This window comes from Lepidochelys kempii, chromosome 20 (genome assembly GCF_965140285.1).
Source record: "Lepidochelys kempii isolate rLepKem1 chromosome 20, rLepKem1.hap1, whole genome shotgun sequence".
NCBI lineage: Eukaryota > Metazoa > Chordata > Testudines > Cheloniidae > Lepidochelys > Lepidochelys kempii.
This window is the reverse complement of record NC_136399.1, coordinates 23,760,747-23,777,965: the sequence shown is the minus strand read 5'-3', so window position 1 is coordinate 23,777,965 and position 17,219 is coordinate 23,760,747. Positions and strand designations below refer to the sequence as shown.

Genomic DNA, 17,219 nt, shown 5'->3' with positions numbered 1-17,219 from the left:
GCCACCAAGGCAGGTCTCGTGGAGAGGAGGAAAGCCCCTTGCCTGAAGCCCCAGGACTGACCCATGCTCCCCACACCAGGGCCAGCCCCAACCCAGTCGATTGTCTGTACCATTTATTACAAAAATACCATTCACATTATCAGGGCCAGCTGAGCATGGGGGGGCGAGAGGCACAGTCCAGCCCCCGGGGGGAGCCCGGAAGCATCTGAGAATGGGAGCCACTTGTGGCATGGATGAGCCCCCTTTGAGCGGTCCCTGTGGACCCCACTCCCATGGCCCAGCAGCCTGTGGTTCATCCTTCATGTTTGACCACCTGCCGCTCTCCCCGCCCTCCTCATCCCTCTGTCCACCAATCACAGCCCACCTCCCCGGCAGCGGAGCGGGGCGGGGCCCTTTCATTGGAGGGGCAGGTAGCAGAGTCTGGGAAGGTGGCCAAAGCGTAACATGCAAATCGTCGTCATAATCCTTCAGTGATCTGGGAAATCCCAATGTGTGTGGGGGTGGTGAGGGGAGAGGTGGGACTTCCTGTAATGCCCATGTCAAAGGAAGGAGGGCCTTCCTGCAGCGTTCCTGCGACGTCCGTGCCAAAGGCAGGCGGGACTTCCTGCCATGCCCTTGCCACAGGAAGGTGGGACTTCCTGTGATGTCCATACTAGAGGCGGGCGGGACTTCCTGCCATGCCCTTGCCAGAGGGAGGTGGGACTTCCTGCGATGCGTCTGCGATATCCTTGTTAGAAAAAGGTGAGACTTCCTGCCATGCCTTGGCCAAAGGAAGGCAGGATTTCCTGCGGCGGACAGAGGAGAACCCCACCCAATAGGAAGCCTTTCGGGAGGTGGTGACGGCCTGACCCAGGGCAGGCATTCAAGAGGAAATTAAAGTGCTTGGAAAACAGACGGCGGCGACCAGAGCAACAGAGGAAAGCCCAGCCCTGCCGGAGAGGAAGCACGGAGGACCACGTGCTCTGTGGAGGAGCAGAAAGAGGGGCTGGCCCTCCCCCTGGCCGTGCGGAGGCCAGCTGGGTGCTGGGTGCTGCTCCTAGCAGGGTGATCCCTCCAGCCCCCCATTCCGGCGCGACGCCTAGCAGTTGGTGTGGCCGCTGGAGTCCGGGCTATCGGGGCAAAGCTGGGGCAGGCGGGAGGCTGGGGGGTGGAACATGCCTGAGATGTGGGAGGCCTGGGAGGAGGAAGAGAGAGAGAAAAACAGGGTGTGAGGAGGGAGAGACTGAAAAGGAGGGGAGCGGGGCAGGGGAGAGCTAATTGCACTGACATGACCCTCCTCCCCACCCTGCTCTCGGGGTGGGGGTTTATTCCACAGCTGGGGGGAAACCGAGGCAGGCTCTAGTCTAGCCACAGGCCCAGGTTATAGAGTGAATCAGTCTGTAAGGCAAGAATAGGGCCCCCTTGCTCTAACCCACCCTCTCCCACTCCCAGAGCTGGGGATAGAACCCAGGAGTCCTGACCTAAGTTCCCTCTAAGCTGCACGGCCGTGCAGCAACCTATTAAGGGCCGCGCAGGTGCTCAGGGCTGCGGCGGGGAGAGGCGCCTCTCCCCCAGCCCTGGACCTGCTTTGGCCGGGAGAGGTGCCTCTCCCCCGGCCCCGGGCTGCTGTGGGGAAAGGGGCCTGAGGGGAGTCCTCTCTCCCCGCTGTGGCCCCGGGGCAAGCTGAACCCCAAACCCCTCATCCCTGGCCCCTCCTCAGAGCCCGCACCCCCAGCCAGAGCTCTCACCCCCCCCCACCTGCACCCCAACCCTCTGCCCCAGCCCTGAGCGCCCTCCCCCACTCCGAACCCCTCGTCCCCACCCCCATCACACATCACCTCTATATTGGTGCACGTAAAATTCATTCCACACACGGATGGGAAAAATTAGAGGGAACATTGGTCCTGACTCCCAGCCCCCCTGCTCTGACCCACCAGATCCCCCTCCCAGAGCTGGGGATAGAACCCAGGAGTCCTGACTCCCAGCCCCTTGGATTCCAGAATCCATGCTCCCGGGCAGGCCGCTTCCCCCCCTCTGTGCCTCAGTTTCCACATGAGTACAAGGGAGTTCACACCTCCTGCTGGGGCTGTGCTGTGCTAAGGACCCCCCCGGTTGCGAGCTGGGCTGCTGGGCCCCCATGGAAGGGGAGGGGAGGTTGGCCGGGAGCCCTGTGATGAGGGAAGATTTCCTCCCTGTTGCCTGTTTTAATGCTGAAGCAGGAGGTGTTTCCTGTGCCGTTTCCTGGCAGCCCACGGCTCCGGCCCTGGGAGCGACAGTGTTTCAGCCCCTCAGCTCCTGGCCGGCTTCGCAGCCCCCTCCCCCCAAGGCCGGGGGTGGGGAGAACACGGGGGAGAATCCCGGTTCTGGCTGCAGCACCTGCCACCCAAGGAGGTCAGAGCGTTCTCCACACGTTCCCTCCACCGCTGCGGCCCCTTAGAGAGGGGAAGGGACTGGCCCAAGGTCACACGAGTCAGCCGCAGAGCCAGGAATGGAGCCCCAGAAGTCCTGGGTTCTGGCCCCCACACTGATCTAACTGCTAGACACCGCTCCCCTCCCAGAGCTGGGGAGAGAACCCAGGAGTCCTGGCTCCCAGCCCCCCCGCTCTAACCACTGGACCCCACTCCCCTCCCAGAGCTGGGGAGGGAACCCAGGGCTCCCAGTCCCCCACCTCAACTCTAACCACTAGACTCCTCTCCCCTCCCCTCCCATCCCAGAGCTGGGAATAGAGAGTCCTAGCTCCCAGCCCCCACACTCTAACCACCAGACTCCCCTCCCCTCCCAGAGCTGGGAATAGAACCCAGGAGTCCTGGCTCCCAGCCCACCCTGGTCTAAATCCTAGACTCCACTCCTCCACTCCACTCCCTCTCCCAGAGCTAAGAATAGAACCCAGGAGTCCTGGCTCCCAGAACCCTGCTCCCCTCACCTACTTTAACCCACTCGACCCCGGAGCTGGGGAAAGAACCCAGGAGTCCTGGCTCCCAGAACCCCGCTCCCCTCACCTACTTTAACCCACTGGACCTCGGAGCTGGGGAAAGAACCCAGGAGTCCTGGCTCCCAGAACCCCGCTCCCCTCACCTACTTTAACCCACTCGACCCCGGAGCTGGGGAAAGAACCCAGGAATCCTGGCTCCAAGAACCCTGCTCCCCTCACCTACTTTAACCCACTCGACCCCGGAGCTGGGGAAAGAACCCAGGAGTCCTGGCTCCCAGAACCCCGCTCCCCTCACCTACTTTAACCCACTTGACCCCGGAGCTGGGGAAAGAACCCAGGAGTCCTGGCTCCCAGAACCCCGCTCCCCTCACCTACTTTAACCCACTCGACCCCGGAGCTGGGGAAAGAACCCAGGAGTCCTGGCTCCCAGCCGGGCTCATGGACGGAGCACGGGGTGGGCTGGGACGTGGACCCCCCGGCGCTCTAAGAAACCAGACAAACTCATCGCTCTTCTGGGAGCCGGGCCAGAGTCGAGCTGGTGACCCAGAGGGGTCCAAGCACTGATCAGTCCTGGACAGACAGACAGACAGCCGGCTGGTGGGGGGCGGGGGGAGGGAGGGACGGACGGACGGCGGCTCCCACTTACCACCCAGTAGGCGATGAGCGCCCCCTGCAGGAAGCCCACGGCCACGTCCGAGGGGTGGTGCCAGTAGTCAGAGATGCGGGTGAGCCCGGTGTACAGCGCCAGCAGTAACAGGACAAACTGCACCAGGGGGCGCAGCAGGCGGGCGCCCCGCCAGGTTAACCGCGCCTGCAGGTACAACTGGGGGGGGGGCGGGGAGTAAGGGGGAGAAAAGGGGCCAGGCTGCTCCTGGCCCCCCACTCTGCCCCCTTCCCCCCAAACGCTGCTGCTCCCACCCCAAAACCCGACCAGCTCCCCCCTCGTGCTCTGATTCCTGCCCCCTACGCCCCATGCCCCGCCCCTCACGCCCCACCTGCAAACCCTGCTGCCCCCCAAATGCTGCTTCCCCACCCCCACCGTGCTCCCACACCCCATCCCCCCGCACAGCAAGAAGAATAAAGGGCGTCTGAGCTGGGGGGCTACTCGCAGTCCTAGTCGCTGGCGTCTCCGCTGCCCCAGCCCGAGACACGTTCCCAACCCCCCCCCCCATTCAGGCCCATCAGCCAGGGACGCATAAAGGGCCTGTTTGTGCCACTCCCCAAGGGAACAAGGGGCCCTTCTCCACCGCCAGCCACATGGACCCAGGCATCCGGGGCGGGGGGGCCATTCGGGTGCGGTGGCGGAAGCAGGGAACTGACCCACTTTGATGAGGGGGGAGATTGGTCGGGTGCGGGGAGTGGAGGAAATGAGGGCAGTGAGTGGGACAGGTGCTGAGAGCAGGGTCAGGACTCCTGGGTTCCATCCCCAGCTCTGGGGAGTGGGGTCTCGTGGTTAGAGCAGGGGGCTGGGCATCAGGACTTTCCCCTCTGCGTGACTCAGTTTCCCCATCCGCAGAGGGGCCAGTACTGGCCTGGGCTGGGCGGGAGGAGCAGTGAGTTAACTCCTCTCCAGTTCTCAGAGGATGCGCCGCGGCTCACGCATTGGCCCGCACTACCCTCCAGCCTAGGTCAGCCTGGGTCAGCCAAGAGACAGGAGCCGGGGCAGCCAGACATTGGGAGCACCTCATACAATTGGCTGCTCTGGCTCCAGATGAGTCTCTGTAGGTATGTGGGGCACAGAATCACCCTTCTGCCACCAGCCACTGGAGGGAGCTCTCTGCTCACCCCACTCCACTCTCAGAGCCAGGTCCCTCTGGTCTAACCACTAGACCCCACTCTCCTCCCACAGCTGGGGATAGAACCCAGGAGTCCTGACTCCCAGCCCCTCCTTGCTCTAACCCACAAGGAGCCATGCCCCTCCAAGTGCCAGGAATAGAACCCAGGCATCCTGGCCCCCCAGTGGGCTCTGCGTGTAACCCTCCAGCTCCCACACCGACAACTGCCACCCTAGCAGGAAGTGCCTGGCATGGAGGGACCCTCTGCTGGGCTATTCTGGGCACTTGGCTCCACTCCTTGCTGAGGTCTCAATCGCAGATGGCTCAGGGTGGGACCCTGGACAGGGGTCGCTGGCTAAGAGGGGCTGCCAGGCCCAGCCGCTCCTTTAGGGTGATCCCACCATGTACCCAGTCACCTTCCCCAGCCTGGAACTGCGGGGAGATCCCACCATGCTCCCCAGTCACTTCCCCCAGCCTGGCTCTGCGGGGAGATCCCACCATGCTCCCCAGTGACTTCCCCCCAGGGCTTCTCGGGCCAGGAAACCCCCCCCCCCGGGCATTCAGGCGTGGCCCAAGAGGGATGGGCCAGGGTTGCCAGGGAAGGTTCTAGGATGATCAGATCGGGCCCGTGCAGCGTTAAGGTCTGTGGGGCCGGGCGGGGGCGCTTACCACCAGGTATGTCATGCTGTACATGGCGAAGGAGGCATGGCCGGAGTAGAAGGACTTTCTGGAAGGGGGCAAATAAAGGCCAAGGTTATAGCTGGCGGCACCGCCCATCGCCAGGGGTGTAGGGTGCAGAGGGATCCCACCAGCAACCCCTCCGCCTGTCACCTCCACAGCTGCCTTAGATCCTGTCCAGGGCCAGGCGGGCAAGGCTGGGGGGCTCCAAAGCTGCTGCCCGGGGTGTGGGATTGTCCAGCACGGTGGGGGCAGTCTCCACGGGGAGCCACCCCCATGGCCCCAGACCCTGGGACAGGGCAGCCTCCATGGAACCTTTCCGGGTATTACAGACACACACAATATCTTGATGCCAGTTGTCCCAGCGTTGCGATCTGCATCGGTGCGAGCCATGGGCCACGTTCTGCCCCCCTGGGGGTGCAGTACCAAGCTCCCTTTAAGGACTAAACTCAGCGGGGGACAATTACTGCAGACTCTGGGAGCGACTGCACAGACTGGGTCGGACCAGGGTCCAGAGGCCCAGGGGCTGGTGGTATAAAGGGCCAGCATGAAGTAGCTGGGAACCCTTCACTCTGACCTTTAACCAAGTGGTCGCATCCTGCCAAAGAATCTGAAGAACGTGGGCACCTCCTGGACCCCTTGGCGGAAGTTGGCGGCGTGCTGAAGTGGGAATTTTTGGTAATATTTGTTCTGAAGCCTGTGTGTGCCTCAGTTTCCCCGATACACTGCATGGCTGCCCAGCAGGGGAAGGGATGAAGTTTGCTTTCATGTCACTTTCCTGTCTGGGTGGACTGAATAGTCCTTAAGGAACTGGCTGAAATCCCCCCAGATCAACAAGGGATCGACCGAGAGATGATGCCAGCCCGGTGCCTCACGGACATGCAGCAGAGGGAGAGCGGAGACCCTATCTTGGAAACAAAGGTCTGGAAGAGGTGCGGTGGGGGATAAGTTGGCTTGGAAACCCCGATGAGTCTTTCACCTGGGAACTGAGGAAATCAGAGACACGCACAGGGCATGCAAATAGGGGTCACTAGAGCTCTGGTCTGACCAGAGTCTCCTTCGAGTCTCCATCTGTCTACGCCAATTGTGCTGGGTCCCGGCTGATGAATCAACCCACGGCTGGAGCGTCACTGGGACTCCTGGGTCCCTGAGGAGCGGACAAGCCTCCCCCCCGGGGTCTGTCCCAGCTGGGCTCGCTGAGCAGAGCTCAGAGCGTGAAGCAGGAGGGCTGGAGCCCCAGAGGTTTCGGTCTCAAGAGGTGGCTGGTTTACGCCGAGTTTCCCCTGCAACGCTTCTGGCCCAAGAAGAACTGGCCTGCACTGTGCGAAAGGACAGGGCCTAAGAGGGCCTCCCCTGAGCAGACACCGGTTCAAACCTGGCCTGGCTCAGGTAACCCTGATCCCCCCGACACCCTCCACGGTGACCCCGCCCCGATACAGGGCCAGGGCAGCCAGCAGGGGGGCAAGACGCTGGCAAGGAGCAGTCTAATATCAGAACTCCCCCTGGCCCCCCATCACTTCACCCTGGTCTCAGCGGCAAGAGCCGAGATGGCTCTGTGGGGGAATCCATAGGGGATTTTTTCAGGCCAGGCTGCTGGATGCAGACAGACCCTGCGGTTCTCCTGAGCCTGTACGGCCGGGTGTCACCACTAGGGCCCCCCCCCAAACCTGGGCCTGCACTCCTCAGCTGGCTCCACTAGAAGGGGACCCTTCCTTTAGCTCAAGCCCCCAGAGCCAGCCCCCCACCCCGCCTTAAAGGGACAGTGCCCCCGGGAGCTCACCTGGCTTCCTTCTCCTCCGACGGCCCCGCAGTGCAGGTGTACTCCTCCACGTAGCCCCGGGAGCAGTTAAGGACGAGGAGGTCGGGCCGGCAGACGGCCAGGAAGTGGGGGCGGAGGCGACCGACGGTGATCTTGGCCATGTTGGTGAGGGACTGGCCCACGGTGCAGCCGAAGAGGAAGGCGCCGATCTCCTTGTAGAGGACGGCCACGTAGGGGTTGGGGACGAAGGAGCGGGAGCCCAGGCGCAGGGAGTGGATGCGGTAGCTCTCGCCCAGGGAGATCTGCACGGCAAGACGGGGAGGCACCGCGGGACGGCAGCTTGAGATGGGCAGCTGTCCCAGCCAGCTCCCCCCTCCACGTGCTGGGACACGGACCAGCCCCCAGGGCCGTGGGAAGCTCAGGAGCGACTATGGGGAGCAGGGGGGACTCCCTGTGCACTTTGCAGAGCAGCAGGACTCATTCCCTGCTTCCCCTGTCCCAGCCCCTTGGTTTACCCCATAATCTCATCCCACCAAACCCTGTTTTTAAAGCCAGCCCTTGTCCCCCAATAATTTGCCTCACCCATCCTATTCTGCCCCATGCCCTGCAGCAGGGAGTCCCGCGAGGCAAGCAGCCTGCTGGATGTGGCGTTCAGCGGTAATGGATCACGCCCAGTCTGGGATCCTGTCTCCTGGGCCAATGGCTGATGCTTTGGAGGAAGGGTTGGAAACAGGTGCTCTGCGCCGAGGGGCATGGCTAGCATTTCGTAAGGGGCACATGGGGGTGAGCTACCCAGAGCCCACCCCTCTGCCACCTCCAGCCCCTGACACCCTGCAGGGAATGTGGCAGGGGGGCGCTCTCCCCTGGCAGTCGGTGCCGGTCCCCGTGGGGCACTAGGGGGCGCTGTGCTGCGGGGGGCCCAGCAGGGGGCGCTCTCCTCTCACAGCGACTCACCGAGAGGGAGGTGATGAGGATCCCCACCGAGATCAGCACAGTGTCGCTGACGGTCTCCGCCCGCTTGAGCGGGTAGCGGATGCTGCTGTCGTTGCAGTAGAAGCCGCGGCGCATGGGGGGGACCAGGCCAACCTCGCAGACCAAGAACGGGACGGAGGCTGCAGCGGGAAGAGAGAGTGGGGTGCTGAGCAGGGGCTAACCCAGCCCTGGGGGCCCCTCTGTGGCCCCCCCAATCTCATGAGCCCTTCTCCCTCAGGGACTGGCTCAGGACATCCCAATCTGACTGTCCCCCTCAGGGACTGCCCTGCCTTCTCCCCCCACAATCTCACTGCCTCTCCCACCCCCGGGCACCAGCTCATGACACCCTGCCCCCATCCTAATGCTCCCTCCCAGGGACCACCCTGCAACAATGACCCCCCCCCCACGGCCTCCAAACCCCCCAACTGAGATTCAAAACCCACTGCCCTTCCCCTGGGCATCATATCATACCACCCAAACCCCATCCCACTGCCTCCACCCCCCCAAGGACCAGCCCAGGACTCCCCCCCTCCACAATATCCTGCTCCCCCTCAGGTCCAGTTCATGTCTCACCCCCTCCATCTTGATGTCCTCACCCCCCATGACTGGCCTGTGACAGCCCCCCCACTCCTGATACCCCACCTCCAGGAACCAGCCTCACTGTTTTGGCGGGGCTCCCCCCTCCCCCCCACCCTCCAACTCCTCTCTGCTCCTCACCCCCCATCCCCTCCCTGCCACCACCACCCCAAGGCAGCGCACATGGGTCAGACCCCAACAGGTGGCAGCCCCCCCAAATCTGATCTGGGAGCAGAGCGCGGAGACCTCCCCTCCAATCCCAGCAGAAACAACGCCGGCAGCCCTTGGATGCCAGGATGGGGTGCAATCTGCTTTGCATTAGGGCTCCTGGCAGGAGCCAAGGAGGGGGGGTGCGGGGCGGGGGAGAAGATCAGGCCTTAAACTTCCAGCCAGGATGGGTGAGTTCCTGATTCCAAGAAGCCACGTCCCTGCCTGGCTCTTAAAGGGGCAGTGAAGCCAAATTCCCCCTCCCTCGTTAGAAGAGAAAAATGCCCACGTGGCCCCACCTTGCCCCCTCTCCACCATGAACCCTGCACCTGTGAGAGACCCCTGCAGCGCTGGGGGCTGGAAGCACCAGGCTGGGCAATGGTGAACAGATCCTGGTGAGGTGGGAGCAGAGACCCTGGTGCTCCCGCGCACGGATCCTGTCGCACGTGGGGGCTACAAATGTGAAACCAGGCAATGGGTGTGGATCCCAGCATGCTGGGCGATTTAAGTGTGAATCCTGCCAGGTGGGCCCAGCTGCACACCAGGGTGGGAGCAGGAAGCCTGGCACTCGGGTGCTTGGACACCAACATGATCAGAGGCTGGGAGGCATGAGGATCCTGGTGCACTCAGAGGTTGGGAGCATGAACCTGGGCACTAGCAGGCTGGCACGGGAGTGTGAAGAGACGGAAGAAGATCCCAGTGAGGTCGACGTAGGGAGGGTTTGACGTAGGGAGGGGTAGGAAGTGCAAATGGTTCCCCCTTCTGCTTCAGTTCGGTGGGATTCAAGCCCTGGTGGGACCCAGGTGTCCTAGTAGGCCATGCCTGGGCTGTCACTTTAAGAGACAACGAGGCTGCATAACCTTCCCCAGGGGGCTCTGGGCTCCTTTTTGGGGCTGAGAACGATGTTTCCACGTTCGGTTCCCAGGTTCCCTCCCTTCCCGTCTCGCTTGGCAACCGAGTTTTCTCAGGATCACTCTTTCCGACGGGCTAGGCCGCCCGCCAAGATCCAGGGTGACGCCTGCAGAGCACCTTGGGACCCAGGAGGGGGCGCCGCGATGGGTGAGTGGCGAGGGCTGGGTGTGCTCTCCTGGGGGGCCAGCAGGGGGCACTCCCACCCTCGTGGCGGGCAGGGAGAAAGCGAGGACTCCAGAGCTGGGAATGTCCAGCAGGGGGCACTGCCAGCTTGGGGCAGGAGCCCCCCAGGGCTGGGCATGCCAGAGGGGCACGTCACCCTGCTGCCTGCAGGAGAAGAACACAGCCACGCCGGAAGCAGCTCTGCAGCCCCGGGGCAGGAAGGAGCCACCCTAGGCTTTGATTTCAAAGATCTGAGACTCTTGGGGACGGTCGGCCAGGGCCAAGGCTGGAGCCCACCCAGCTCCTCCCACACTGTGCGGATACCAAGGCCTAAGGGACTGGCTTGAGCCAGCTCCAGGTTTCCATCCTGACTTGGCTGCCCTGCGCCTTGCCTGGCCACGGACTGCGCCCGCTGCGTATTTATACCGAGAGCCCAGGGCTGGAGTGATAGCCGTGCGTTCAGAGCCAGAGCCCCAACCCCCTGGGGGGGGGGGCCGCAAACGTGTGTGCATGGGGGTTCAGCTAGCCATGCATGGGGGAGCTTCTTGTTGCCAGGACACCACCGTGCGAGCGGGGCGGGCAGGCGTGCAATCACATCCACCGAGCGGCGGCTTGTGCGAAGACGTCAATTTCCTCGTCTGCCACTAGCCGAAGGCAGCTTCTTAGCCGGCGCGCGTGTTACTGGGGCATGAGCCTGTGCCCACAGAGGGCATGATTCCGCTCAGCCCCTTGCCCTGGTCTACATCAGCTCTGTTAATGCCAGCCCAGTGCCCCCAGCAGCCAGCCTGCCCTTGACCCAGCCCAGCCCAGCCGTGGGGCCCCCGTCATCTCACACACGCCAAACCTCCCAGCTATTCGGAGAGGGCTGGGCTATTAATAGTCACTCTCTTGTCCATGTTCGGGCGTCCCCCACTCGCCCTGGCTGGCTGCCCGGGTCGAGGGGCTCCCTGCCGTTCAGGCCCAGGCTGGGAGGGCGAGAACAGGGCCCGGGAGGGGGTTCCCTACCGTGCCGCGGGGCAGGGAGGGATTCTTGGGGCTACTGCCTCAGTGGGTCGATCCTGCGTGGGTGGGGGCCCTTGGGACTAGTGCTCTGCGGAACGGATCCCATGGCCTGCAGGGCACGAGCGTGCAAGTGCCACTAACACCTTTTGCACTCGGGACGAGCGTGGCAGCCCCGCTGCCCCTGCAGCACCCGCTCCCCCCAGCCCCCGGGGTGGTGTCTAGGGCCAGAAAGTCTCCCCCACTCCTGGCTTGGTTCAACAGGCTCGGGCACCGAGGGGCGGAAGCAGGCAGAACCGGTGGCGGGGGAGGCCAGGGGGCACGGTGAGGCCAGGGGGCACAGGGAGGCCTAGGGAGAGGAGCAGGCAACAGCTGCAGGGCGCGGCCAGCCCTGAATGGCAGCCAAGAGCTCACGGCCGGGGAGGGAGGGCAGCAGGGACGGGATGCAACCAGGGCAGAAGGAGGAAGAGAAAAGCGGGCAAGAGGAGAAAGGGTGAAGCAGAGAGAGAAGGAGGGGAGTCCCCCCCCACATGCCACTACACCTGCCCCCCGCCCCCCCGCAGGCCCCTGGTGGGCAGCGAGCTGGTGCCATGGGCCCTGGAAGCTGCCCAAGCCAGGGTCCCGATCCTGGGGTGGGCTGTGCCAGCGGAAGAGGGGGAGCACTGGGGTCCCGCAGCAGATGGGGGGCATCCCCAGGAGTTGGGATGATGGCATGGGCACTCCCCGGCATAGGCGGATAGTTGGGATGTGGGCAGAGCCCCGGTGGGGGTAGCGGGGGGGGTCATGACCTGGCACAACCCATGACCCCTTCTTAATCCCCCCCCTCGCCCAGTGCTTTATTCCAGAGCCTTCTGGAGATCAGCTTTGTCCATCCTTCGCCCAACCTGACCCCCCACTTCCCCACAGCCCAACCCCCACGACCTGCCCCACCAGTGAGTCCTCCCTTCCTTCCCATTTAACACCCCCCCATGACCTAATCCCCCCAAACAGCCTCCCTTTGCAATCCAATCCCTCCCCCTAGGATCCAGCCCCACTCACCTTGTCCCAACCCCCCACGATCCACCCTGCCAGACTGCCCCCCCACGATCTGACCCCTTCTCCAACTCCGACCCTCATGATCTACTCTGCCAGCCTCCCCCTCCCCCAGGATTTGACCCAGGCCACCCTGCCACAGTCCCATGATCCAACCCACTTTGCCCCCTCCCCAACATGATCCAACCCCTTAGACCTGAAGGCCACCCCCAGCAACTGAGCTACCCCAGTCCAGCAGCGACCCCCATGCTGCAGAGTGCTCCCCAAGCCAAACTGACTCGGATCTCCCCTCCATGGCACCCCCAGCTCTGCTAACGTGCCAGGATAGTCCCCTGGCTCACCGCACTGACTCCGCCCCTCTGAGCCCAATGGCTAGCCATCAGTGTGGTCAGGTCAGGGGGCTCAGAGAGAGGAAGGATGGCCCAGTGGTTAGTGTACTAGCCTGGGAGCTGGGAGACCTGCGCTCAGTTCCCAGCTCTGCCACAGAGCTTGGGCAAGTCACTTGCCTCTCTGTGCCTCAGTTTCCCCAGGGGGTCCTACCCCACAGAGAGGGGCTGTGAGGCAACGTACATTAAAGATGGCGAGGGGTTGGATACCAGGGCACGAGACTTCCCTGCGAGAACGAGCGCTATCTGGCTTTGCCCTGCTCCCGTTTGACTGAAGTGGAACTGAAGTAGGGTCTGTAAATCGGTTTGGAAACAGACCTACACCAGCACAGCCTCTCCCGTCCAGCGGGGACCCCCTGAAAAGGGTTCCGTTTGCAATCGGTGTCAACTAAACTGATGTCAGATCTTGTCCACCCCCCTGTCCCCCCCCAATTAGCTTAAATCAGCTCCCGAGCCAATACGTAGGGCTCTTCCAAATTCACAGGCCATCTTGGTCCATTTCAGGGTCATAGGATTTTCAAAACAGCAAATATTCTGAGTTGAGATGTTTCGATCTGAAATGTCTCCGTGCTGTAACCGAGGGGGCCCTGACGCAAATGGAGCTCCTCGGGGTGGGGTGGGGGGTGGTAAGGCTATTCTAGGGTGACACGGGATTGCCATCCTCACTTCTGCCCGCTGCTGGCAGAGGTGCTGCCTTCAGAGGCGGGCTCCCAGCCAGCAGCCGTGCAGCTTCCCGGAGGTGGGTTTGACCCAGTCCTGGGAGCTGTCCATGCAGGGGAAGGGGAAATCCCATCCCTTCCTGGCCTGGCTGGGACTAGAAGCTAGAGCCCAATGGGTGCCCCAGCCCTTCCCCTCCTCTGGGCCCAGCACTTGGGGGCTAAAAGGGTCTTGAACTGGCTGCGTGGGGGGTGAGGAGGGGGAAGAGTTGTGACCATGGCGCCCTGGGAGGATAGCACTGCCCCTTCCCATACCATCCCAGCCATCCCCTTTCACACATTCCCTCTGACAAGCAGAAGATAGGGACACCATCCCTGCCTATCCTGGCTAATAGCCATCGATGGACCTATCCTGCATGAACTTATCTAGTTCTTTTTTGAACCCTGTTCTAGTCTTGGCCTTCACAACGTCCTCTGGCAAGGAGTTCCACCGGTTGACTGTGTGTTGGTCCGTGCATCAGGTCTGCTCAACCTGTTGTGTGCTCAGAAATCAATCAAAGCATTCTGATTTCTTGGTTTGAAACGACTCGTTTCCTTCCAAAATGTCCTCTAGTTTTACTTAACCCCCCCCCCCCCCCGCCCGATGTTTCAAAACGGCTGCAGTCAAGTCAAAACATTTTGATTTTGTCAAACAAATATTTTGTTCGACCCAAACGATTATTTTGCTTTGTTGTTTCAGTGAAAGAAACCAACCATAAAATCCATTATCTGCCCAATTTTACTTATCTGGCCCCCAGTATCCAAAATAGAGCAGTCCTGTAGATTATCCCAGGATATTTCTGCCTATATATAGACAGAGACATCAGAACCCAGACTGGCGATGGACTGGTGGATCTATTTATCTCACTACCCTGTCTCTGAGAGCAGGCAGTGCCAGAGAATAAAATCCTGTTGTCAGCCGTTAAGGAAGAATACATATTAACCTCCAAGATTCAAAGGTTAATGTATACACCAACAGGCCCTTTCTAGTCCTTTCAAACCTCTTGGTTATTACTGTTTTAGCCCTCTCACTCCAGATAGTCTCATTTGCCCTTCCCCTTTAAAAAACAACCACCACCCTGCTGAAATCAAGGACATCTTGTAGCAAGGAGTTCCACAGACCAAGGACACAAACTGCATGCGCAAAGTATTTCCTTTGCTCTGTTTTGAGTGAGCCACCTTTTGGTTTCGTTCAATTTCCCCTTTGTATTGTGAGGCACAGAGAACTGATCTACCTTTAAGGCCCGGCTTGACAAAGCCCTGGCTGGGACGATTTAGTTGGGGATTGGTCCTGCTTTGAGCAGGGGGTTGGACCCTCCTGAGGTCCCTTCCAACCCAGATATTATCTGATTCTCTGCCTCATTCACCTCTAACGCTCCCGCAATGTTAATCTCTCTCTTCCCCCGTAAGAGGCTTTTTCTCAGGCCTCAAGCCATGCTCCAACCGTCTAATGCTACATCCTTCTGCTGATGGCTCTGAACTGAGCCCAGCCTCCCTGGTGGGTCTGGCCCACTGATGCCATTAGAATATTTTCCATCTTATTCTCCTTCCCAGCCTAACACGTTTTCCTTGCTTTTCGCTTAGTGACACCAGCAGTTTACTGAGTACCAGGCTCTGAAAGCCCTGATCCCTCGGGTCCAGATGCAGCCCTGATGGGGAGAGGCGCTAGATCGAAGTGAGATCCCTGCTGCTACTGTGCCATTAAATATCCCTCCAAAGGAGAAGGTTTGGGGCCTAACTGATGCCCCGGACACACCATACAAGGCCTGGAGCTTTGAATCGTCAGGTTTGCGCAGATCCAGGCTCCCCGGAGTCACTGGTTTCATTCCCAGCAAACCCAACTGATCCTTATGCTCCAGCCGGCTAACCTGGCTTCCATGCGATTTATAGCATGGGGACGATTGGACTTTAAACTGCGCTGGATCCGAGCCCCCCCCGCAAAATAAGAACCAGCATTTCTGTCTATAGGGAGACATAATCTTTGCCTCCATGGGGCAGCTAGTAATTCTGCTTCCTCCCCCAGACCAGCTGGCATCACTCCCCCACGTCGACGCCCTCCAGCTCAAGTCCCGGCCCAAGTTTCCTCCCCAGAGGTGGCTGCATTTCAGTGCCCCGGCACAGTATGGGAGCCGCAGCATTACATTAGAGTGGGCAGGAGCCCCAGAGAAAGGGGAGGCAGGGGTTCCAGCTTCCCTGTGGGAAGGAGAACCAGGAGCCAGGGGTCCCGGGGAAGGTGGATCTGCACCGCATGGGGCTCTGCCCGCACCGCACTCACCCACGAGCAGACAGACGATATCCAGGACAACCAAGGTCTTTCTCTGCCCCAGCCCCGGAGCGGCATAATCCTCAAGCTGGGAGCTGGGCCCCCGGACTGTTACCCGGACGTCTCCTTGGCCTCCCCGCCATGCCTGGGGCTCCACCGAGAGCCTTGGGGGCAGATCGGGGAGGAGTTCACACTTGCCCTTTTGCATGGCCTTGGGGCGGGGGAGGAAAGGTGTAATCCAGATTCCTAGAGCAGGACCAGGGGAATGTGGATTTCCAGCCCAGGAGCGGCAGGGGATTGGGAGGGAATCCGGATTCCAAGCCCAGCCTGGCACAAGGACAGGGCAGTAGAGGGCTGGTGTCTTTCCTTCTCCTCCTCTCTCTGTATAGGGATCAGGGAGCCTGGAAAGCAGCAAAACAAACAAACCTTTCTAAGCTACAGGTCAACCAAGGCTGCGGCTGCATTGGGGGGCAGCATGGGAGGAGAGGGGGCTCAGTAGGGGGGAAGGGGGGATGCCAAGGATCTATGCTCCAGGGATGACGGCATCGGAAGGGCTGTGGGCAGAGATCCCAGCTCCAGGACGGGCACGCACAGGGCCAGCTGTAAGAGACCATGGGCAGAGATGGCAGCTGCCCACAATGTGTGTGTGGTGGGGGGGGAGGGCAGAGATGAGTGCAGAGATCCCAGCTCCCCCTGGCTGGACCCCCCCTTCCCAGGCCTCTTGCGCCCCTGAACCTCCCCTTTGGGGGGGCAGGGGTCCCAGCTCCCCCCATGGATGAGGGGATTCAGGGGGCCTGCATAGGGGGATCTAGGCAGGGGGTCCCAGCTCCCCCCAGGGGAGGAGGGGTTCAGTGGGGTGGAGGACCAGGAAGGGGGGGTATAGTGGGGCCCAGGAAGGGGGGTCCAGGAGGTACTGCACATACCAGAGATGGATGGAGATGGGGCAAAGAGATCAGAGCTCAGGGCACCTTCCTCTGGGGGACCCCGCAGGCAGGTGAGATCCAGGGGAGGGGGATCTAATCATGGGGTCCCAGCTCCCTGTGGGGGAAGGGGAGTCCAAGGGGGCACCTAGGAAGGGGCATATAGGAAGCAGAGATCCTCAGAAGAAGGGGTCCAGCCAGGGGTCCCAGCTCCCCTCAGTGGAGAAGAGATTCGGGGGGCAGGGGTCCCGAGAAGGAGAGTCTGGGGATCCCGGGAAGGGGGCCCAGCTTCCACCAGGGAAAGGGAGGTTCAGGGGTCCCGGGAAGCGGAGGCTCGGGGAGCAAGAGGCCCGGAAAATGGGGCCCGGGAACCGGGGCCAGCTAGGGGTCCCAGCTCCCCCCAGGGAAGGAGAGGTTCGGATGGCAGGGGGCCGGAGACTGGGGAGTCCCGGGACAGGGGGGCCAGCCAGGGGTCCCAGCTCCCCCCGGGGAAGCCCTTCCAGGTACCTGTTGGCCGCTGCCGCGCTCGCCGGCCCTGGGCTCCCCCGTTGCGCTCCCGGCTCGCTGGGGCCGGTCTCCTGTCCCCGCCGCCGGGGGAGCGGGGCAGGGGGTCTCCCTGTAGCCGGGCTGGGGGGCTCGTTCCCCGGGCTCCTGATCAGCCCAGCGCCGGACTGAGAGGCGCCGACGGCTGCTCCTTCCACCTCCAGCTGCTGGGACTGGGGCTCCTCCCTCCCCGTCCTGCCCCACGCGGGCTCTGGGCTTCCCAGGGGCTGGAGCACGGATCGGTGCGGGGGAGAGACGGGCGGGATTGGCTGGCGGAGCTCAGCGTCTCTCCAGCCTGGGACCCTCCAGCAAGGGGTCGCGACCCCCCCCCCCCACCTGTTCGACCCCCCCCACACACTCCGGGAGCCCCAGCCCCAAGGGCATGGGGCAGGGGGGAGGACTGAGCAGGGGTGGCGAGAGGGGGTCTCC

General features: G+C 62.1%; 1 protein-coding gene across 1 annotated transcript; it reads right to left on the bottom strand.

The window, feature by feature from the left end:
- Positions 1-98: 98 nt before the first annotated feature.
- On the bottom strand, positions 99-16,968 carry LOC140900891 (phospholipid phosphatase 3). The gene is made up of 7 exons (XM_073318825.1): positions 16,755-16,968; positions 15,340-15,728; positions 8,078-8,235; positions 7,145-7,425; positions 5,356-5,413; positions 3,558-3,734; positions 99-1,174 (listed from the first exon to the last, which is right to left on the bottom strand). Exons 2-7 carry the CDS (start codon positions 15,533-15,535, stop codon positions 1,079-1,081), a joined length of 966 nt encoding a protein of 321 aa, XP_073174926.1. The 5' UTR covers positions 15,536-15,728; positions 16,755-16,968; the 3' UTR covers positions 99-1,078.
- Positions 16,969-17,219: the final 251 nt, after the last annotated feature.